This window comes from Thamnophis sirtalis, unplaced genomic scaffold, assembly GCF_051295495.1.
Source record: "Thamnophis sirtalis isolate CommonGarterSnake01/CBP01778 unplaced genomic scaffold, rThaSir2_p1.2 scaffold_4, whole genome shotgun sequence".
In the NCBI taxonomy this organism is placed as follows: domain Eukaryota; kingdom Metazoa; phylum Chordata; class Lepidosauria; order Squamata; family Natricidae; genus Thamnophis; species Thamnophis sirtalis.
The window spans coordinates 6094719-6117545 of NW_028261384.1; the positions used below are offsets into that span (position 1 = coordinate 6094719).

Here is a 22827-nt window from a genome sequence, read left to right on the forward strand (position 1 = left end):
TCATTCAGTGACCATTCAAACTTACAACAGCACTGAAAGAATGACTTATGACCATTATTCACACTTAGCAGCGTCCCTGCAGTCACGTGATCAAAATTCAGATGCTTGGCAACTGGCATGTACTTATGACCGTTGCAATGTCCCGGGGTCACGCGATCCCCTTTTGCAGCCTTCGTACAAGCAGGACTCACTTAACAGCCATCTTGCTTAGCAGCACAAACTTTGGGGCTCAATTGTGGTCGTAAGTCAAGGACTACCTCTGCTTGCTTGCAGAAAAACTGGTGGCAGCCAACTATGGCAATTTTACGACTTCAAGAATTTCGTACACAAGTGTTTCATGCGCACAGCCCCGTGTGAGTTCTCAGCCAGGTGTGTTACATGCATGCCTACATTTAAAAAAACAAAAACGCTTCACTTAACAGAAATCTCACTGGGAGCTGACCTGATGTCTGTAAACGAGGAATCATTTTTCTGCGAGGACTTCACAACACTCCGATTTCCCGCCGCCGTTTCCTTCCGGAAAACCTCCACCGGGCGCCGTTTTTCATCGCCGGATGCATTTTTCTTTCCTTCAGCCGGCCTTTCTAGGACCGTCTTGGTCAAGGGGTCATCTCCAGAACTGGCTGCATTTCGGATTGTTGAATCGTCTTTCTTGGCACACTGAGTGGAGGGGGAGTTGGGAGAACTGTTCTGACGAAGGTTGAGTGGACACTCCGCGAGGGCAGACAGGAGTTCGTCCCACTGTCTGGGAGTTGTGGTTTTCTCGAAGGAGTGAGCCGGAAGGACTGTAGAACTCTTAAAAGTGGCTTCCTGGCCAGATTCGGCCGGGCTGCAAATTCCAGATAGCCGCCTCTGGTGCCTTCTTTTTAAGGAATCCTGTAGGAAACACCAAAGTCTCATGGAAGGTACCAGCTCAAAACATTATGTTTGAGTACAAAAAGACAGACAGCAATTGGTTGGAGGTGTAATAAGGGTAGTGCTTCTTTAAAACATATGCTTTTAAAAGGTACGTCAGCGCAAAAGAGGTCGTGACTTGGAAGAGACATGGTAACAAGATCAGCCAATGAATAGACGTGGCAACTGCGTCAGCCAATGAGGGCTGTTTGGAAACTGAAACAGTATTTGCTGTGTGAGCAACAAGGAGACAGCAAGGAGCCTGGGCATGGCTTAGCTCTGCAGTTCTGAGTCTGTGCTGAGCTCTAAACAGGTCTGCTGCTCTGAAGTGAAACTGAAAACTGTTCTCTCCTCTGCCTGTGTCTGCTTGGATTTACTACCATATTGGAAAAACCTGCTTTTAGTATTGTATATTTACTTCAAGTGTCATATTATATATAGAGAGACTGAATGCTGCTGAATCAGTTACGTGTGTGTGCTTTCTGGATGTGATTGCTGCAGCAAACTCTGACAAGGTAGTCCTCCACTTACAACAGTTTCTTTAAAGACCGGAGTTACTAGGATACAGGTAGTCCTCAAATTACAACAGTTCATTTAATGAACTGTTCGCTAAAGTTGAAGTTACAATGGCACTGAAAAAAAGTGACTTAGGACCATTTTTGCACTTATGACGGTTGAAGCATCCCCAAGGTCACGTGATTTACATTTTGATGCTTGACAACTGGTTCATGTTTATGACGGTGGCAGTGTCCCAGGGTCACATGATCATCTTTTGTAACCTTCTGATAAGCAAAGTCAAAGGGGGAAGCTAGATTCACTTAAGGACTGGTTAGAAATTTAACGAGGGCAGTGTTTAATGTAAATGTATGGCCCCTTTTACCCAATGGATTGAAGAGAGCCAATCTGTTGTATTGTAGGGCTGGCCCAGAAACCAGGAGTTGGTGAGTTCTAGTTCTGCATTAAGCATGAAAGCTGGCTAGGTGATTTAGGGCCAATCACTGGGAGATGGTGAGTTCTAATCTCGCATTAGGGAGTAAAAGCCAACTCCTGGTGATTGGCCCAAAAATCACCCACCCGGCTTTCATACTTAAGGCAGGACTAGAACTCATAGACACCTGGTGACTGGCCCAAAGTTACCCAGCTAACCTTTGTCCCTCTGGCAGGGCTAGAATTTAGCATCTCCTTGTGTCTTGTTCCAGATCAAATCAATCTATTATAGTCAAAGACTAGCCTAAGGATAGTGGCGTACAGAAAAAAAATTAAATATAAAAAATGTAAGTATTAAATTGGATAAAACCATAAAAAAATCTAAAACAAACAAATGCGGATTAAAAACAAAAAATGGACATATAAAAAAATACGGTGAACTGGGGGGAAAAGGAGCTGATGTCGCGCAGGTACGACGTGCGATCTCGGAGCTCTGAGATTGCAGTCAGCATTTTTGCCGCTGGATGGTCCATTCGGACCTAAACCGTCCCGAAGAAATGGTGACAGGGAAGAGTATGTCTTGCTGATCTCAGGGACACCGAAAAGTCCCTGATTGATCCAAGAGAATCTCTTCTTGCTGGCGACAATAAGCATAGCCTCAAGCTGCTGAAGTCGGGACAGCTCCGCAACGGGAGGAAAGCGGAATGAGAAAGTGTGTCCATCTGGTGAGGAAATCTTATTTTTATAAAAGACTGCCCAAAAAAGATTGAACTTAAATTAAACTGGTAAAGAAAAGGAAATAAGCGGCAAAATTAAGCATTATTGGACAGTGTGTTATCTTTTTTTTTTTCCTATGGGTGGAAGTTTTGTAAACATTTTTTACTTTTCAAAGTGAAAGTATCGGATTGTTTTCTTCTATTTCTGTTTTTACCTATGGATTAAATCTTTTCCTTTATTTCTACAATACTGGTTGTGATAGATTTTTTCTTTTTATTTTGTTTCATTTAAGAATTTTGTTTCTTCTAAGCCTGAAACATAAAGAAGATATAAAAGGAATATAAAAAGGGCAGTAATCTTAGAGGGAAAAGAAGTTACACTGCCACTTGGAGGTTGGAGGTTGAGACCTGGAAACATTGCTTTTTCTTTTTTCCCTTTGATCATTTTGACCTTGCACTTCAAAGGCTTCAGCTTGTTTATAGAAGAAATAAGGAGAAGAGCATGGGTTGTTTACACAGGTGCTCTTTGGATGCTTGTTGGTAACTGGAAAGAAGTGAAAACAAAGATTTGTTTTTAAACTAGAGTGGCAGTGTTTACTAATTGGAAGGATGGCATGACATCAAAAAGAAACCATAACATTACAACAGATCAGAGACGTGCAGTCACTGGAGGCAGGGGAGGCGGGGCCTCACCAGTCTCATGAGGAAAAGGGAAGATTTTTTTTTAAATAATTAAAAAGGCCAAGGTAGTTGCTGCCAGACTCCAAGTCACAGTGACTCTGAGTCTGCTTCGTGCTAACTGTAGGGGGAGGCGAGAGAACTATGGGCCTCCTTTGCATAAGGAATTTTTCGCCTTTTAAGAGTTAAGCAAGGGTTAAGAAGCGAAAAATTCCTTATGCAAAGGAGGCACGTGATTCTATCGCCTCCTCCTGCAGAGGGCACTTTGTTTAGAGGCTTTTTAAAAACATTTAAGCAGAGTCATCCACATGGTGACTCTAGCAGCAACTATCCTAGCCTGTCTGGCCCTGGCTAGACCAAATCTTGCATTTTTGATGCAGCTGGAAGGTATGTGGGTCAGAGGGAGGGGGCAGGGGGGAAGTGTGTGTGTGTGTATGTGTGTGTGCGTTATTTTTTAAAGTGCCTTCCGGGCCGAGTGAAGCAACAACCTTCGGACAGGAAAGCATACAGCTTGTTAGAGAGGTAGTTTTTAAGGGGGGGGGGGTTTGAAACAATAGCAATCTTACAAGCTCAAAGTTGGCACATTAATACAAAGTTTCTGTACAGGCTCCAAGCCATCTTGTTTCATTTCCATATTCAACATAATCAGCTAGGAAAAGTTGTTAGATCAAATCAGAGAAAAGAACAGACTTTCTGTGGTCTGAATGGATTTGTACTTGATGAAACGCCTGTTAATAAAGGATCGTGATGTGCATTTTGAAGGCAAAACTGCTTCAGATCAGCTGCAGCTTGGGGAAAGCCAGGGCTTGTGAGTTTGCCAATCGTGTGTGTGTGTGTTTGTGTGTGTGTGTGTGTGTGTGTGTGTGTGTGTGTGTGTGTGTGTGTGGCGTCGGGAGAGACTCTGACCCTCCGACAACCTAGCTGGAAAAGGGTGGGGGGGAGTGGAAAAACAAGAAGCGGTTTGAGCCCAATCTAACGGGTTGTGGGGACGAGGAGGAGAGTCGCCTGTTCCTTTAATTTGCTCTGTTTCCTCCCCGCTCCATAATTGGCAAACCGCATCTTCACAAGCCAGGACCGCGTGGTTCTCTCAGGGAGAGAGAGGGAGAGAGGGAGAGAGAGGAGGGAGCCTTTGGAAAGGGGGCTGCTGACGCAGAAATCCTCCCTCCCATCTCTCAGGTCTCTTTCCCCACCCCATTTCATTTCATTTCATTTTATTATATTTATATGCCGCCCTTTTCCCCCGAAGGGGACTCAGGGCGGCTAACAAATCAAATCAGGGAAGGGGGGGTACAGACAAAAAATAAAAAAACGAAACATAACAATACATAATTTAAAAACACACAACAGTTATACCATTTGAAACGGGGGCAGCAGCTCTTTAGCCCCCGGCCTGTCGGAACAGCCAGATTTTAACGGCTTTGCGGAAGGCCTGAGGGTGGTGAGGGTTCGAATCTCCACGGGGAGTTTGTTCCAAAGGGTCAGAGCAGCCACAGAGAAGGCTCTCCTCCGGGTAGTCGCCAGTCGACACTGGCCGGCGGATGGAATTCGGAGGAGGCCTAATCTGTGGAATCTAATCGGTCTAGTGGAGGTGATTGGCAGCAGGCGGTCTCTCAAGTACCCAGGTCCAATACCATGAAGGGCTTTATAAGTGATGACTAGCACCTTGAAGCGTATCCGGAGACCAACAGGCAGCCAGTGCAGCTCGTGGAGGATAGGTGTTACGTGGGTGAACCGAGGTGCACCCACAATTGCTCGCGCGGCTGCATTCTGGACAAGCTGAAGTCTCCGAATGCTCTTCAAGGGCTGCCCCATGTAGAGCACGTTGCATCCATCCCTCCGCTCCCCCCAAAATCCACCCTCCGCCTTGCCAAGCTGCCGCGATGTCCTCGGAGAAAACAGGTGAAGAAGCGCCCTGGAGGCATGAGGGGGGGCAGAGTGGGAAAAAGCACGCGGGGGAGGGAATTGCACGTGTGTGCGTGTGCCACAGAAGACCCCCATCTCCATCCACCCTCTCCAAACCCGGAAGGGGGGTGGGGTAAACCAGCCGGAGTGTGCAGGGCTAGCAAAAATGCCACGCGTTAATTCCCACGCAAGTCCGGAGATGCATTGGTGAGGGAGGAGAGGAGAGAGAGCTTGCACAAGGGGAAAGAGGCGATGCTGAGTTGCAAAAGGGTGCATTTGAAGTGGGATTGGGAAGAGGGGGGCCCATCTGCTAAATGCCCCGTAAAGGGAAGGGATCGACTCTCGGTCCCGCAGACGGTTTGGGATGCAGCTACGTTGCATCTCTGCAAGGATTGCATCTCTGCAAGGATGTGCCGCACGTGGCTGTGCAGGGATGTCACCCCAGGGAAAGCGGCTTGGGGTGTGTGTATGTGGAGTGCAGGATATCGGCCAGCCGCCTCCACCCCCCTCCTCCGAAAAACCAGGATCTGCGAAATGGATAAGGCCCAACCAAGTGGGGAGGGGCGAGGGGTGTTTTGGCCAGATCTGGAGCAGGAAAGTTTTTGTGTGGTGCGAGGGGCAAAGTTGAAGTCTTTGGGAAGGGGGTGGGTTGGGGTGAGGGAGGGAGGGAAAGAAGAGCCGCGTTTTTTCTTTCTCATTCTCTCTGCCTCACCGGCCATGAAACTCACCGCACATTACTGTAACAGATTATGTTTGGAATTCAAAAATTATTAGAAACAACAGAGAGAATTGAGAAGAGATGGGAAAATATTGAAAATATAAATTGTAATGTGATAAAAGCTGATGGAAAAATGGAAGATATCCAGCAAATGGAAAAAGTGGAGGCTAGAGTCCTAAAAACCCAAGGGAAAAATGAACAGAGGCAAGATAATCGTGGATATTGACAGTGAACTGAGTGTGGTTGGAGAAGGAAAGAATGGAACAAGGAAAGGGAAGATAGATGGAAAGGTGCTTTACTCCAGATTTCAAGGTATAGAAGAAGAAAAAAAGAGAAGAATTGATGGACTTAAGGAGAGAAACTTTGACAAAAACACTACTGATAACTAAAGATAAGCTGATTAAAGAAGCTGATGGAGGATTTCGAGATTTTACAAGATATGTAACAAGCAACAAGTTGCGAAGAGAAGTCCAAACAAATTTGATTAAGGAAATAACCAGAGTAATTCCACAAATGGCAAAAGAAAAAGGACTACACTATTACGTGTATATAAGACATAGATTGAGATATGAAAATTAATAATAAAACACTAGTTAAATTTAGTTAAAATTAGAGCAATATATTAAAAATGTAGTGATAATGGATAAAGTTAGATAAATAATTGATAATGATAACAATGTATACATATGTATTGGTTTGATAAGAGGAAATTTGGTATAAATTTTAAATGGTGAAAAAAGGGGGAAAAGTAAGTTAAACTTAGTCAAACTATTGTTAAATAAGTGATTGATAATGATAATAATGTAATAATTTGTATTGAGTTGATAAAAGGGAAACTGGGTATAAATTGTAAGCAATGATTAAAAAAAGAGGTCTAAAAATTTTGTTATTAAACATAATTAATTTTTTATTTTGAATGTGTTATAAAGATACAATGTGACTGGATGATATTGAAAATAGATAAGGGAATGCCATTATGTTATTTTGTTTTAAATTTTGGAATGTTTGTAATAAAGGGACGTTAAAACAACTATAGTCATATGAAGGATGAGGTATGATGATAGCAATATATATAAATATATTTGATGTAAAATATATAACTTGATATGAATCATAGGTGATGATTGTGGAAGGGATGCACGAAAGTTCTTTGTAACCAATTGACACACTTTCTACAATTTGTAATGGAAGATGATTTTAAGGTGTTTGTGTTTATTCAAAAAATTATATATATTTATATATATTTAGTGTCACAACCCCTGGTAAGCCCCAATTATGGGAGGAAGCTAACTGCTTCCATCATCTGTCAATCGGCTCGTCACAAGAGTCCATCACGAGAGAAACCCAATATTTTTACTATTGCCTTTGTTATATTTGTGTTGTATTCGTGCTGATAAATAAATAAAGGGAGACTAGTATAGATCTATTTCAAGCTATTTAGCTTCGAATCCCAGTAAGGGTATGGCTAGCTGATGAGAGCTAAATAGCTTGAAATAGATCTATACTAGTCTCCCTTTATTTATTTATCAGCACGAATAAAACACACACACACACACACACACACACACACACATATGTGTGTGTGTGTGTGTGTGCGCGCGTGCGTGTGTGTGTGTTGCATTTGTGCTGATAAATTATATATATATATATATATACGTATGTATGTATGTATGTGTATCTGTATATCTGTATATCTGTATCTGTATCTGTATATCAGTATCTGTATCTGTATCTATATCTATATCATCTATATATCTATATCTATATCTATATCTATCCATCCATCCATCCATCCATCCATCCATCCATCCATCCATCCATCCATCCATCCGTATCTGTATCTATATCTATATCTATATCTATATCATCTATATCTATATCCTCTATCTATCTATCTATCTATCTATCTATCTATCTATCTATCTATCTATCTATCTATCTATCTATCTATCTATCTATCTATCTATATACGGCGAACTAAATCTATCTAATACAGTAACAATAACAGTAATACAGTTGGAAGGGACCCTGGGGATCATCTAGCCCAACCCCTGTCCTCACAGAAGACTGATACTATTTCTGACAGGTGGCTGTCCAGTCTCTTCTTAAAAGCCTCTATTGTGAACACGAATCAGTTTCCCAAATGTCAGAATTTTGATCAGGTGAAATTTGGGATGCCGCAATGGTTGTTATGTGGGGAAAAAATAGTCATCGTGTCCCTTTTTTTCACTTCTGTTACGACTCTGAACAGCACCTCTGAGCTATTGTTAAGTCGAGGACTTAATAAAGTTTTTAAACAAATGGATTTAAGAGGGGAGAAGATTTACAACGGCAGTGAAAATGACTATTTTTCACACTTACAACTGCACTTACAACGAACTGTTGTACGCCGAGGACTACCTGTAAAATAAAGTTTTTAAAAAAAATAGATTTAAGAGGAGGGAAGGGGGAGAAGAGGAGGAAGGAAGGAAGCGAAAGCAGTTTAGGCGAAAAGTCAAAAACCTCTTGAGGTGCGTCGGCGGAAGCGGCCATCCTTCCGTGAGATGGAAGATTAGGCTGGCCTCGCGATTTCTCCCTCGAAGTCATCCTGGACTCCGTAGACAATTCTCCCGGAATCTGTACCCCATCCAGGAGGTCGCATAGTTTCTTCTCTCCTTCGACCTGAGCATCCAACATGGTCCTGGCCTTGCCCTTCTCACTTGGCTTGTGACAATGCCTTCTGGATTGGCAGCTTACTCCCTCGTTGATCTCGTAGCTAAAAAACCCAACGACGACAAAGTTGGAAGGATCAGTGGAGAAAAAACTAATAAGCCACGCATCTCCAGAAAAGCTCAAGGCAATGAAGTTTCAAGAAAGGTTTGCTTTAGATAAAGAAATTAATTCAAAATTGTAAAGGTAACATGTGCTAGTCATTCCTGACACTAGGGGGCGGTGCTCATCTCCGTTTCAAAGCCGAAGAGCCAGCGCTGTCCGAAGACGTCTCGGTGGACATGTGGCTGGCAGGACTAAACGCCAAAGGCACACGGAACGCTGTTCCCTTCCCTATTTTTCTACTTGAATTTTTTACATGCTTTCAAACTGCTAGGTTGGCAGAAGCTGGAAGAAGTAATGGGAGCTCACTCCATTATGCGGCGCTAGGGATTTGAACCACCAAACTGCCGATCTTTCGGATTGACAAGCTCAGCGTCTTAGCCACTGAGCCTTCATGTCTCTATCAGTGGTGGGTTCCAGCTCTCGTTGTAACCGTACCGGGCTCGGTGTGCACCCCATGAAGGCGGCCAGCACACTCATGTGTACTTACTTCTCGCAATGTCTCTGCTAGCCTCCGTGATGCTCCAGCTGCTTGGGGGAGTGTTGCACAGGTGCCATGCGTGTGCGCGGAAGCCCCAAAGAGCTCAAATACAGGTAAGGAGCTCGTGCGGGCCCTCCGGAACACCATATCGGAACGGTATCTGGTGCTCCGGGCAGGCACTGGTATGCCCGTACTGGGGCATGCCGCCTGCAACTCACCACTGATCTTTATAATGAAAATTATAATTAAAATACACTCTTAAAATAACCTAACTAACACCTAACATGTGGTATTCAGGATATAAACTGTATTGAGTTATAATGTAAACACTAAATTGCCTTAAATATGACGTCTAAAATTACAGTAAAGCATCTAATAGGCATCCATGCTGGCTGAGGAATTTTGCGAGTTGAACCCCACAAGCTGTGAAGTTGCCGTAGCTGCTGGTGTACAGGTAATTCTTACAAGTGTTCACTTAGTGACCGTTCGAAGTGACAATGGTACTGAAAAAAGTGACCTATGACCATTTTTCACACTTACAAGCGTTCCAGCATCCCTGCGATGACATCATCATGATACTTGGCAACTGGCATGCACGTATGACGGTTTCTGTGTCCTGGGTCATGTGATCTGACAAGCAAAGTCAATGTGGGAAGCCAGTTTCAATTAAGAAATTTGTTACTTTTGAGCCGCGGTGGCGCAGTGGTTAGAACGCAGTACTGTAAGTTAGCTCTGCCGACTGCCAAGGGTTCGATCCTGGCCAGCTCAAGGTTGACTCAGCCTCCCATCCTTCCGAGTTGGGTAAAATGAGGACCCAGATTGTTGGGGGCAAGAGGCTGATTCTATAAACCTCTCAGAGAGGGCTATAAAGCCTTCTATCCTTCCTTCCTGTCCTCCCAGTGGTTAAAATGCAGTATTGTAGGCTAATTCTGCCCATTGCCAGCAGTTCGGTCCTGTCCAGCTCAAGGTTGACTCAGCCTTCCATCCTTCTGAGGTCGGTAAAATGGGGACTCTGATTGTTGGGGGCAAGAGCCTGACTCTATAAACCTCTTAGAGAGGGCTATAAAGCAGTGCAAAGCAGTATATAACCCCAAGTGCTAATGCTACTTTTAACAGTTGATTCGCTTAACAACTGTGCAAAAAAAGTGGAGCAAATCTCTTTTAACAACTGTCTCACTCAGCAACAGAAAGGTTGTGCTCCATTGTGGCCTGTTGACAAGTACCTACGAAAGATGTTAATTGATGTCCAACTCTATTATTAAACTATTTCTCAAAAAGATGTAGTTGCCTAGATTCTGCCTGTCAAGCAGAAGTTCAACAGGGAGAACCTCCTCTATAATAGTTGGAACAAAACTTCCACCTGTAGCTTCTCCACTTGCAAAAATTTTAAACATCAAGGTGAAAAGGGTTAGAACAGGGCTGCAATGCTACACAAACGCCTCAAGGCGGCAGTAAAGAGCCCAAGGAATCATCATTCGCGTTTGCTCAGAGAAAAAAAAATCTCTTCACTTCCCAAAGCTCTCACCATAAACAAACCAGAGCGTCCCACCTTCGGCGCTTCCCATTGGCTGCGCTGAGGAGGGTGGGGCAGGAGAGGAAATCTACTGTATTTACCCTCACGTTCTTCTGGGGAGGCACCCAGAATTCGGAGGGGAATGCGCATGCTCGGCCGAGGACTATAAATACGAAGCGCCTGAAGATGGACGCTCCATTCCGTGCCGCGCTCTGGTCGCGGCAAGAGGAGGGTGGGGAGGAGGGGCGAGCGAGGCTGCGTCAGAAAGGGGTGGGGCTGTCTCTGTTTATGAAGCTATTCCGCCTTTTTTACAAGCCTCCCTGGGTGGCTGAAACTCGAAAGGGCTTTCCTTTGCATCTTTGATGTTGTTTGTTCTTTTAATTTGCAACCGCGAGGTCGCTTTAAAAGACTTCCTTCTCTCCAAAGGGAAAGGCCCTTTGCTTGCAGAGGCAAAAAAAAAAAAAAGAAATAAAGCATGCATTTGCACTCCAGACAAAAGCCCCCAGCCCTTAAATGCTACATAATAATAAATGTGTGAATAATCATAATCACCATTTAACAGTGATACCCATTGTCATCGGGGCATTTGGCACCATGTCCATGACTTTTACAAGATAGCAATAGCAATAGCAGTGGACTTATATACCGCTTCATAGGCCTTTCAGGCCTCTCTAAGCGGTTTTACAGAGAGTCAGCATATTGCCCCCAACAATCTGGGTCCTCATTTTACCCACCTCGGAAGGATGGAAGGCTGAGTCAACCCTGAGCCGGTGAGATTTGAACCGCTGACCTTCTGATCTAGCAGTAGCCTGCAGTGCTGCATTTAACCACTGCGCCACCTTGGCTCTTATATATCCACAAATTGCAGTTTCCTGCAATAACACCAGCGGAACTGCAAAAAACTGCCCTACTCAGAACATCTTATATTTTAAGAAGATCCTTGGTTGATACCTAGGACACTGGCAGCAACCCGTATCAACCATTGGCACCAGTCAATGAAATTTGTGACACATCTTTAAATGTTCACTTGACTGAGTTTCATGCTTAATGAATAAAAGAAATAATAATAACAACAACAACAACAACACCCATTGTCATTGGGGCACTTGGCACCATGTCCAAGAATTTTACAAGATACATCAAGAAATTGCAGCTTCCTGCAATAACACCAGCGGAACTGCAAAAAACTGCCCTACTCGGAACATCTTATATTTTAAGAAGATCCTTGGCTGATAACCTAGGACGCTGGCAGCAACCCGTATCAACCATTGGCACCAGTCAATGAAATTTGTGACACATCTTTAAATGTTCACTTGACTGAGTTTCATGCTTAATGAATAAAAGACAATAATAATAATAATCGTCATTTGGAATACTACACGCCAGATATCACAGTTGTCGAAAACCGAAACGTCCAATTTCTTGACATCGCTGTACCAGGAGATGCCAGAGTTGAAGAAAAAGAACTGGGGGGAAAAAATCATGAAATACCGCAACTTGTCCATCCAAACTGCGTGATTATGAATGAAACATATAACAGTGATACCCATTGTCATCGGGGCACGTGGTACCATGTCCAAGAATACATCAACAAATTGCAGCTTCCTGCAATAACACCAGCTGCAAAAAACTGCACTACTCAGAACATTGTACGCTAAGAAGGTCCTTGGTTGATACCTAGGACATTGGCAGCAACTCGTACCAACCATTAGCACCAGTCAAATATCACCAGGCTCAGGGTTGACTCAGCCTTCCATCCATCCGAGGTGGGTAAAATGAGGACCCGGATTGTTGTTGGGGGCAATATGCTGACTCTGTAAACCGCTTAGAGAGGGCTGAAAGCCCTATGAAGCGGTATATAAGTCTAACTATTGCTATTGCTATATGTGATGCATTTTTGAATATAAATAAGGTATATAATAATTAATAATAATAATAATAATAATAAATGTGTGCATAAGTGCACCAACTTGCCTACCATCCCTGTCCTACTGTCCCCACTTACTCGTATCCATTTCCTGTATTCATAATCGTGTTTATACTTATATCTGTTATCTTATACATGCTTGACAAAATAAATAAATTAAAAATTAAAACCATGCAAGGCCATTCATAAAATACCATTCATAAACTGGGGCAGACAAACTTGGAATCTAGGACTCTCTTTTCTGTTCCCAAGGGGGTATAGCGTTCAGAAGGTGGCGTTACATAGACTTAAAATCGGAAACATTCCTCTTGGGGATTTTACCAGAAACATATAGTAAAGAAAATGTATATTTGTTTATCCATGTTATAACAGCAGCTAGGATTGTATTTGCATAAAATTGGAAAAGCGAAGAGATTCCTGGAGAGGAGAATGTGATTAGGAAAATATTAGAATGTGCAGAAATGAACAGATTTGACATTGGCAATTAAAGAGAAAGAAGAAACTGGTTATTATACTATATGGGAAGCATTTCATTGATGGTTAGAGGATAAATATAAAAATTAGAAGTTAAATTAACTGTGTTAAAATATTAGATTTAGTATAACTAAAAGAGCTAAATAAATTAAGAGGATTGTTATAGTAGGAATAGATAAAATAATAAACATGATTGCAAAATTTAATTGTTGCTGCACAAAATATTTGTACCCAGACGACACACTGGTTAATGGACTGTTTGTACTTTGTATTAAGATAAAATAAAAACTTTACCAAAAAAAAAATAAGATGGCATTATCCCCAAAACAACCCTGTAAGGTAGACTAGGCAGAAACAGAGATCTTAGAACCTCTGCTGCTGAGGGGGATCTTGAATCCAGGTCTCTCCGTAGTCTGAAAAGGCTAGAGAGGAGTTTGCTTGGAATAATGTGGGGATTCCTTTACAGTACTGGGGAAGGGTTGGACTAGAAGACCTCTATAAGGTCCCTTCCAGTCCTATGATTCCATGATCTACTGCAGGACTTATACTGGTGTTTCTCAACCTCATCACACTTAAGATGCGTGGACTTCAATTCCCAGAATTCTCCAGCCAATCATGCTGGCTGAGGAATTCTGGGAGCTGAAGGCCATGCTGCTGATTGGAGAATTCCTGGAGTGGAAGTCCACATATTTTAAACCTGCAGAAGTTGAGAAACGACATTCACATTAAGGATCAGGCGATGGATCTCAGTTCTGAGTATTTTACATGACCATCTAAGTTGTTCAGACTTAATCCGCAAAGAATGAAGTAGTTTAGAGCAATCGGTATTTGAAAAATATACCACAGGCATCGCCTTCTATCCCACCTCCCATTCCTTTCCTATAATAACAGCATCTTATAATCTTTTAATTGGCGATCACACATTTTAAGCTTCAGGAATGCCATTTCATGTATCATTAACCTTGTAGAAATAACAGAAAAAGTTCCATAGCGCATCATCTGACATTTTATTAAAACGCAGGTTTCCAGAAGTTTCTGGAAACATGCCTCTAGCTTTTCAGGGGCTGCAAAAAAAAAATGGTTTTAATACATGTCTGAATACACGTGGTCCTCGACTTACAACTGTTCATTTAGTGACCAAAGTTACAATGGGGCTGAAAAAAAGTTACTTATTTTTCATAGTTATGACTATGACAGCATCCCCATGGTCATATGATCAAAATCCAGGCGTTCGACAACTGACAGGTAGGTATGACGGTTGCAGTGTCCCGGATCACGTGATCCCCTTTTGCGACCTACTGACAAGCAAAGTCCATGGGGGGGAAGCCAGATTCACTTAACAACCGTTACTAACTTAACGACTGCAATGATTCACTTAACAACTGTGGCAAGAAAAGCCGTAAAAATGGGGCAAAACTTGCTTAACTAATTTCTCACTTAGCAACTTCAATTTTGGGCTCAATTCAGTGGTGGGTTTCAAAAATTTTTAGAACCTCTTCTGTAGGTGTGGCCTTCTTTGTGGGAGTGGCTTGCCGGCCATGCGACCGAGTGGGAGTGGCTCAGCAATCATGTCACTGGGTGGGCGTGGCCAACTTGTAAAATGTGGTGAAACTCACTTAACAACGCTCTTGCTTAGCAATCAAAATGTTGGCTCAGGAACTCTGGCATTTGAAGCACACAAGCCTTAAAGCTGTTAAGTTACAAGACCTTTGGACCCCTAACCCCTTAGAAGAAAAACCCAGGGGTGTTCAAATTTGACAGTTTTAAGACTTGTGAACTTCAACTCCCAGAATTCCTCCTCCAGTCATGTTGGCTCAGGAACTCTGGCACTGAAGTGTGCAAGTCTTAAAGCTGTCAAGTTACAAGACCCTTGCACCCCTAACCCTTTAGAAAAAAACTTCAGGGGTGTTCAAACTTGACAGCTTTAAGACCTTAAGGTTTAGATAGGACTCTCAGAGGCGGATGGGGCGATTGATGAGCCAGCCAATCTGTGAGCGGCGGGCGGGACAAGAATGGTGCGTTTGGGCAGTGGGAGGGAGCTGGAACCGGTTCTAAATGGCATGGTAGATTTGTGGAACCTCTTCTATAGAAGAGGTTAGAACTGGCAGGAACCCACCCCTGGCTCAATTGTGGTCGTAACCCAAGGACTATTTGTATGCCTGTTCTCGGGTGAACCATCTGGATACAGGAAGATATTTTTTATAGCTGGCAAAGAGGAAATGAACCATTTCTGTATCACCTAGTTTTGATTAATTTTCTCTATCCTGGACAGTCCTGTCCCTGTCGGTGAATAACCACAACAAACCACAGGTCTTTTGAAGTTTGAACGCTGTATTCTTTTGGCGTTTCAGGAGAGGAAGCAACAGATATGTTTATCTCTTACCCATCTCCGTTTCAAAGCCGAAGAGCCAGCGCTGTCCGAAGACATCTCTGTGGTCATGTGGCTGGCATGACTAAAAACCCTGAAGGCGCACGTGGAACGCTGTTGCCTTCCCACCAAAGGTGGTCCCTATTTTTCTACTTTACATTTTTTTAAGTGCAGATGTTGGGCAACTGGCATGAACTTATGACGGCTCCAGTGTTCCCAGGGTCACACGGTCCCCTTCGGCGACCTTCTGGCAAGCAAAGCCAATGGGGGAAGCCAGATTCATTTAACAACCATGAGAACTAACTCAACCATGGCAGTGCTTCACTTAACAACTGGGAAAGGAAGAATAGCAATAGCAATAGCAGTTAGACTTATATACCGCTTCATAGGGCTTTCAGCCCTCTCTAAGCGGTTTACAGAGTCAGCATATCGCCCCCACAGTCTGGGTCCTCATTTAGCAATAGCAATAGCAGTTAGACTTATATACCGCTTCATAGGGCTTTCAGCCCTCTAAGCGGTTTACAGAGTCAGCATATTGCCCCCAACAACAATCCGGGTCCTCATTTTACCCACCTCGGAAGGATGGAAGGCTGAGTCAACCCTGAGCCGGTGAGATTTGAACAGACGAACTGCAGAACTGCAGTCAGCTGAAGCAGCCTGCAGTGCTGCATTTAACCACTGTGCCACCTTGGCTCTAGTAGGGTTGGGTTGGTCAATATTTAGTTTAGAGACAACTTGGCAATACAGAATTGGAATCTGGATTTAGAAGTTTAAAATTCAAGACTAAGACGGGGAAAGCAAAGATGATGACAATCTGTTTCTGCACTCTTGCTTTTGTCCCCCTCCCCTAAAAAAAGACCTATAAGACCCAAAGCCAACCAGAAACATATTGAAATAAGTCCAGATCTCCTAGCTACCTTCTGTGCTTTGACATCATCCTCTTCTTAGTAGCTATGAGGTCAGTCAGTCAATCAATTTCCAATTCCCAAATCAAGAGATGTTTTTTTAAAATAACAGATTTCTAATTTTCTAATAATAAGAACAAAAGAAATGGGGCCAAAAACTCACTTAAAAACCATCTCACTTAGCAAAAAAACAAATTTGGGGTTTGATTGTGTTTGTAAGTCGAGGACCACCTGTACTTCCGTTTTCCAGCCCCAAAACAAAACAAAATCAGCCATTGCAGACTGTGGATTCATTTTATGGCAGCCGTGTTTGTTTAATTACCACCGTATGCACTGTATGACTTTCTCTATGCAGTTAATGACTGGTTAAGATTCAGGCTCAAATTCTGAAAAGTCATATATACCTGGGAGTTCCTTTTTTAGATCTTTCAGCTGCCGTCTGCCTTCGAGTGGCTTCCCCAGAGAGGAAATTCTTGGGAGGTAAACTCTCCGTACTTCTTGTGGGGCAGGCTTTACTTTCCAGAAACGAGGAATTTCCCAGGAAGGTTTGGTTACCCTGGAGCTCCAGGAAGTAGCTCACCATGATTTCCAGAATGGTTTTTAGAGGCGTCTCTTTGGCCTGCAGTAGAAAAAGTAAGATAAAGGGGCCGTTAGAATTAGGCTGACTCGATTTTACGGTTTGCAAAAGACAGAGAGAGTTGGAATTGGAATTTATTGCATTTATATGCCGCCCTTTTCCCCGAAGGGGACTCAGGGCGGCTCACAATCCAAGTCAGGGAAGGGGGTACAGACAAGGGATAAAAAAGATGAACATAACAATACACAATTTAAAAGCACACGACAACCATACCATTCGAGGGGGGGGGGGCAAAAGCTCTTTAGCCCCAGGCCTGTCAGAACAACCAGGTTTTAAGGACTTTGCGGAAGGCCTGGAGGGTGGTGAGGGTTCGAATCTCCATGGGGAGCTCGTTCCAGAGGGTCGGAGCAGCCACAGAGAAGGCTCTCCTCCGGGTAGTCGCCAGTTGGCATTGGCCGGCGGGTGGAATTCGGAGGAGGCCTAATCTGTGGGATCTGATTGGTCTATTAGAGACAATTGGCAGCAGGCGGTCTCTCAAGTACCCAGGTCCAATACCATGAAGGGCTTTATAAGTGACGAAGTTGATTTCTAGCCTACATGTTCTAGGCTCAAGTCTCCTGCTTTGTGATATTTTAAAACAATATTTAAATTAAAGGTTCCCCTCGCACATACAGTATATGATAGTCGTTTCCAACTCTAGGGGGCGGTGCTCATCTCCCTTTCAAAGCCGAAGAGCCAGCACTATCCAAAGAAATCTCCATGGTCATGTGGTCATGTAGGGACGCAGTGGCTAAGACGCTGAGCTTGTCTATCAGAAAGGACGACAGTTCGAATCCCTAGCACTGCATAATGGAGGGAGCTCCCGTGACGTGTCCCAGCTTGTGCCAACCTAGCAGTTCGAAAGCACGTAAAAATGCAAGTAGAAAAATAGGAACCACCTGTGGTGGGAAGGGAACAGCGTTCCATGCGCCTTTGGCGTTGAGTCATGCTGGCCACAAATATATGTACTATTAGAGCAGTGCATTTATGAGCATTTATGCATTCTTTTCTTTTCTCTCTTTCCTTTTTCCTTTCTTTTTCTCTTTCTTTCTCCCTCTTTATCTTTTTCTTTCTTTCTTCCTTCCTTCCTTCCTTCCTTCCTTCCTTCCTTCCTTCCTTCCTTCCTTCCTTCCTTCCTTCCTCATTATGTACAGGTAGTCCTTGACTTATGACCACAATTAAGCCCAAAATTTCTGTTGCTAAACGAGACACTTGTTAAGTGAATTTTGCCCCCATCTTATGACCTTTCTTGTTACAGTTGTCAAGTGAATCACTGCAGTTGACAAATTAGTGACATGGTTCTTAAGTGAATCTGGCTTCCCAATTGTCTTTTGCTTGTGAAAAGGTCACAAAAGGGGATCACATGACTCCCTGGGACACTACAACCGTCATAGATATGAACCAGTGGACAAGAGTCTGAATTTTGGTCACGTGATTATGGGGATGTTACAAAGGTTGTAACTCTGAAAAATGGCCGTAGGTCATTTTTCCCCCAGTGCTGTTGTAACTTTGAATGGTCACTATGTGAACTTTTGTAAGTTGAGGACTATCTGTACTGAATAACAGAGTCAGATCTTGAAGTTCTACTAGTCAAGCCCCCACCTCAGGCAGGAGACCTTATACCAGTGGTGGTGAACCTGTGGCACGTATGCCGGAATTGGCACGCAGAGCCATCTCTCCGGGCACCCGAGCTATCGCCCGTTGCTCTTCCGGGTTACAGTTTGCCAGCCAGCTGGTCTTCACACGGGCGGAAATAACGGAAACTGGAAGATCAGCCGCCCAGTGCGCATGCACACGACGGGAAGATGACCTTCCAGTATATGTGTGCTCACCGGCCCCCTGGTCTTCTGGATTCTGACATGCATGCATGCACAAAGATCAGCTGGGCGGTGCGCATACGCGCACCACAAACCAGAACATCTTCCTATCACAGCTGGCTGGCGCACCGGGACCCATAAAAGCATGGCCAGAATCCATGGCTCGCATGTCCAGCTTCCCTCCCTCCCTGCCCGAGCGGGCTTCTTGCCCGGCCCTGACCCTCTAGCCTGTGACACCAACGTGCATCTGTGGTCTGGAGTGCCTGCCCTTCTTGGGTGCTCCAGAATACCAGTAGTGGGGCTGCGTAGGAACTAAGTCCGTCGGAGAAATATCTGTCTGGCACCAGAGTAAGTGGCGCTCCAGCCGAGAAGCGGCCCCGCCCCCTTGGCAGAAGCGGCAGGAGGAGGGGTGCTGTGGTGGCTTGTTCTCGGTGGCGGGCTGGTGGGGGCTTCATTGACTTTTCCAGTTTCCGGTGTGCATGCGTGCTCTGGAAACCGGAAGGTTGTTTTCCCGGTGCTTGCCTGCGTGCCAGATGGCTGCTCTTCTGGTTTCCAGCACATGAAAAGGTTCACCAACCTTACACCATTTCAGGCAGTATTTTCTTAAGAGCCTCCAGTGATGGAACAGCTACAACTTTTAAAGCACCCATTGATTAATTGTCCCTGAGATCGTTAATACGCTCATCTTAAAGAAGAAACCGAAAACCCACCAATTATGTTAAGTAGTTGCTTGTGCCCCCTGCAGAGGGATTAGCCTAGATGACCTTTACAGGCCCCTTCCAATTATATAATTCTATGACTCTAGCTCGAACGGGTTTGTCCCATCAAGACTTATAACTTCCTGGAAACCTTGTGCGAAAATGCAGGAATGCCTGTCCAGTTTTTACCTTGTTTTGTTTGTATAAAGACTGGAGGTGCAAAACACTCCGGAGTTCGTTCCTGTTGTTGATGCTGAGCGCGGTACGGGGAAATTCTTCGTCCATCATGATACTTGTCTTCTTTAAGCCCTGGGTAGGAAAGAGATAATGCTATGAATCAGTATTAAAAAAATAACCTCAGTCTTCACACCGCTGGTTAACTTAGAAGTCGGTGTAATAATAATATTCAGAGAAGCTGTCGGCACTGTGTTTCTCAAGCTTCATAACTCTTAAAGAGGTTTAAGATGTGTGGACTTCAATGCCCAGAATTCCCCAGCCAGCATGCTTTAACATAGTTGACTTCAACTCCCAGAATTGCTCACCCGGCATGGTTGAAAATGCACAGTCCAATTCCCAGAATTCTCCTGCAGGGTCATTGCTGATAATTTCCGGGAATTGGAGTCCCTGTACAAGTCATAGTTGCTGAGACTGAGAAATACTGGGACCTCTTTATGGACTTTTGCTGAAAACAGGGGCAGAAATGAACGTGATTAATGGATAGGATGCTTAGAAAGAATAGAATAAGGAAAGAAGGGGGGACAATGTACCCTTTAGAGAGAAAGGGTAAGATATTAGGTTCCACCACAAAACCGCGGACGACAAAATCGCGGTCGACGAAAGCGCGTATGTGACGTCATCACAGCGCGACGAAAAAGATCGAAAAATGTAAAAATAAAGCCAAAACCTTACCCTAACCCCACAAACCTAACCCTAAACCTAACCCTTAACCTAACCCTAAACCTAACCCTAAACCTAACCCTTAACGTAACGAAAAACCTAACGCTAACCCTTAACCTAACGATAAACGTAACGCTAACGCTCTAAACCTAACCCAATTTTTCGATCTTTTTCGTCGCGTTGTGATGACGTCACATACGCGATTTCGTCGTCCGTGCTTTTGTGGAACGCGCTTTTGACGGGTCACGAGATATTAATACAATTATCACTGCTGTAAAGGCAACCGAATTTCATATTTAATGTATGACTTTATGCTCACGGTAAAAAATGACAATAAAGGTTATATCTGTATATAACCTTGAAAAAGATTCAAAGCCCTCCTTGTTCCCTCTTTTTCTTTCTTTCATTTTTCTTCTTTCTTTCTTACTTTCCTTTTTATTTATTTCCTTCCATGATTTCCTCCCTCCATCTCCCTCTCTCTCTCTTTTTTCTTCCTTTCTGTCTCTACTTATCCCTTTTCTTTTACTTCTCTAAGTTCTTTTTTCTTTTCTTTTTTCTTCTATTCTTTCTTTTTTCTTTCTTCTTTCTTTCCTTCCCTGATTTCATCCCTCCCTGCCTTGCTTCTCTTTCTTGTTCTTTCTGTCTCTACTTATCCCTTTTCTTTTACTTCTCTAAATTCTTTTTTCTTTCTTTTCTTTTCCTTTCTTTTTTCTTTCTTTCTTCCCTGACTTCCTCCCTCCCTCTTTCTTTCTTTCTCGTTCTTTCTATCTCTACTTATCCCTTTTCTTTTACTTATCTACGCTTCCTTTTTTCTTTCTTCTTTTCTTTCTTCTTTCCTTCCCTGATTTACTCCCTCTCTCTTTCTTTCTTTTTCTTTCTTTCTTTCTGTCTCTACTTATCCCTTTTACTTATCTATCCTTACCTTTTTCTTTAAATTTGTATTGTTTTTGCTCTGAAAAAAAAAACTTCTTTAACTAAAAGTTAATTGCAAACCTAATTAACAGTTTGCCTATGGAAAGGAGGAAAAATTTTCTCCGCCTTGCCAAGGTGGCGCAGTGGTTAAATGCAGCACTGCAGGCTACTGCTAGATCAGCAGTTCAGCGGTTCAAATCTCACCGGCTCAGGGTTGACTCAGCCTTCCATCCTTCCGAGGTGGGTAAAATGAGGACCCAGATTGTTGGGGGCAATATGCTGACTCTCTGTAAACCGCTTAGAGAGGGCTGAAAGCCCTATGAAGCGGTATATAAGTCTACTGCTATTGCTATTGCTATCCCCCCCAAATGTATTGTGGGAAATGTAGTCTCCGGAGGGGATCCGGGGCTCTTCTCCAGGTTGGGCACCAGAGGGAGGGGCGCCCCGAGGCTTTTTCCTCCCCCCTCCCATCCTTTTCCTCTCCCAACCCCCACTCACCTTTTTGCTCAGGAACTCTCGCACTAAAGATGCAGCCACCTCTTCCACGAAAGACGTTTCCATGGGTGGTCCTGCAGCATGCAACGAGGTCTGATTAGCAAATAAAACAAAATGCAAAATTTAAATATATATATATATATTTTCTGCTTGGTGTCTCCGCCCTCCAACCCGTCGCGGGGGCTTTGTTCAAATTGCAGCTGGCGGGCAAGGCGGTTGCATTACAGTTGGCGGGTTGTCATGGCGATGACGTCACGCGCCGGGAATTCTTTCTCCGCCTCCAGGGTGATCCCAGATGAGGATGCAGAGTGCAGACCTATCCGGGGGGGGGGGCGGGGGGGCTTAGAACGGGGAGGACCGGGGAATTCTGGGAGTTGAAGTCCACGCTTCTTGGACAAGGATGGGGGAAGTGGGAAGGAAGTTGGCGGACTGGCTGCAAGAAACAGTGCTTGCAAGTGTCTTTTTATATCGGCTTGTAAGCGATTTGATGTTTGTTTTTTTTGTAGTAAATATTTTCTTTTTTTTAAAAAAAGTTATTTTGAGAAAGAAGGGAGGGAGGAGGGAAGGAAGATAAGAGAGGAGGAATAGAGGAGGAAGGAAGGAAAGAAGGAAAGGCAGGGAAAGAGAAATAATAGAGAGGAAAGAGGAGGAAGGAAGGAATAGGAGGAGAGAAAGAGGAAGAATAGAGAAGGTGGGAGAGAAGGAAGGAAGGAAGGGAAGAAGGAAGGGCAGAGAAAGGAAGAATAGCCTGCAGGAGGAGAAGAAAAGGAAGGAAAGAAGGAAGGGCAGAGAAAGAGGAAGAATAAAGGAAGAGTAAAGAGGAGGAAGGAATAGGAGGAGAGAAAGAGGAATAATAGAGAGAGGAGGGGGAGAGGAAGGAAGGAGAGACAGGAATAATAGAGAGAGGAGGGGGAGAGGAGGAAGGAAGGAGAGACAGAGGAATAATAGAGAGAGGAGGGGGAGAGGAGGAAGGAAGGAGAGAAAGAGGAAGAATAGAGAGAGGAGGGGGAGAGGAGGAAGGAAGGAGAGAAAGAGGAAGAATAGCCTGCAGGAGGAGGAGGAAGAAAAGGAAGGAAAG

The 22827-nt window shown here is 43.9% G+C and overlaps 1 protein-coding gene across 2 annotated transcripts; it reads right to left on the bottom strand.

Moving 5' to 3' along the window:
* Positions 1-395: 395 nt before the first annotated feature.
* LOC148045757 (putative ubiquitin carboxyl-terminal hydrolase MINDY-4) lies at positions 396-21915 on the bottom strand. Of its 2 annotated transcripts, XM_087711816.1 has the most exons (6): positions 21753-21915; positions 19635-19754; positions 16719-16933; positions 9668-9757; positions 8338-8590; positions 396-876 (listed from the first exon to the last, which is right to left on the bottom strand). In XM_087711816.1, exons 1-6 carry the CDS (start codon positions 21813-21815, stop codon positions 412-414), a joined length of 1206 nt encoding a protein of 401 aa, XP_087567942.1. In that variant the 5' UTR covers positions 21816-21915; the 3' UTR covers positions 396-411. The 2 variants fall into 2 exon arrangements, with proteins under 2 accessions (XP_087567942.1, XP_087567944.1); XM_087711818.1 differs by lacking the exon at positions 9668-9757.
* Positions 21916-22827: the final 912 nt, after the last annotated feature.

Bases quoted from the DNA above. Each gene is read 5' to 3' on its own strand.
- LOC148045757 (XM_087711816.1), bottom strand. From the start codon at position 21,815: ATGGAAACGTCTTTCGTGGAAGAGGTGGCTGCATCTTTAGTGCGAGAG. The intron at 16,934-19,634 runs GTAAAAACTGGA...TTTCTACTGCAG, and splicing joins CTTTATACAAACAAAACAAG to GCCAAAGAGACGCCTCTAAA. The intron at 8,591-9,667 runs GTAAGTGTGAAA...TGGGTTTTTTAG, and splicing joins GCAGGGATGCTGGAACGCTT to CTACGAGATCAACGAGGGAG.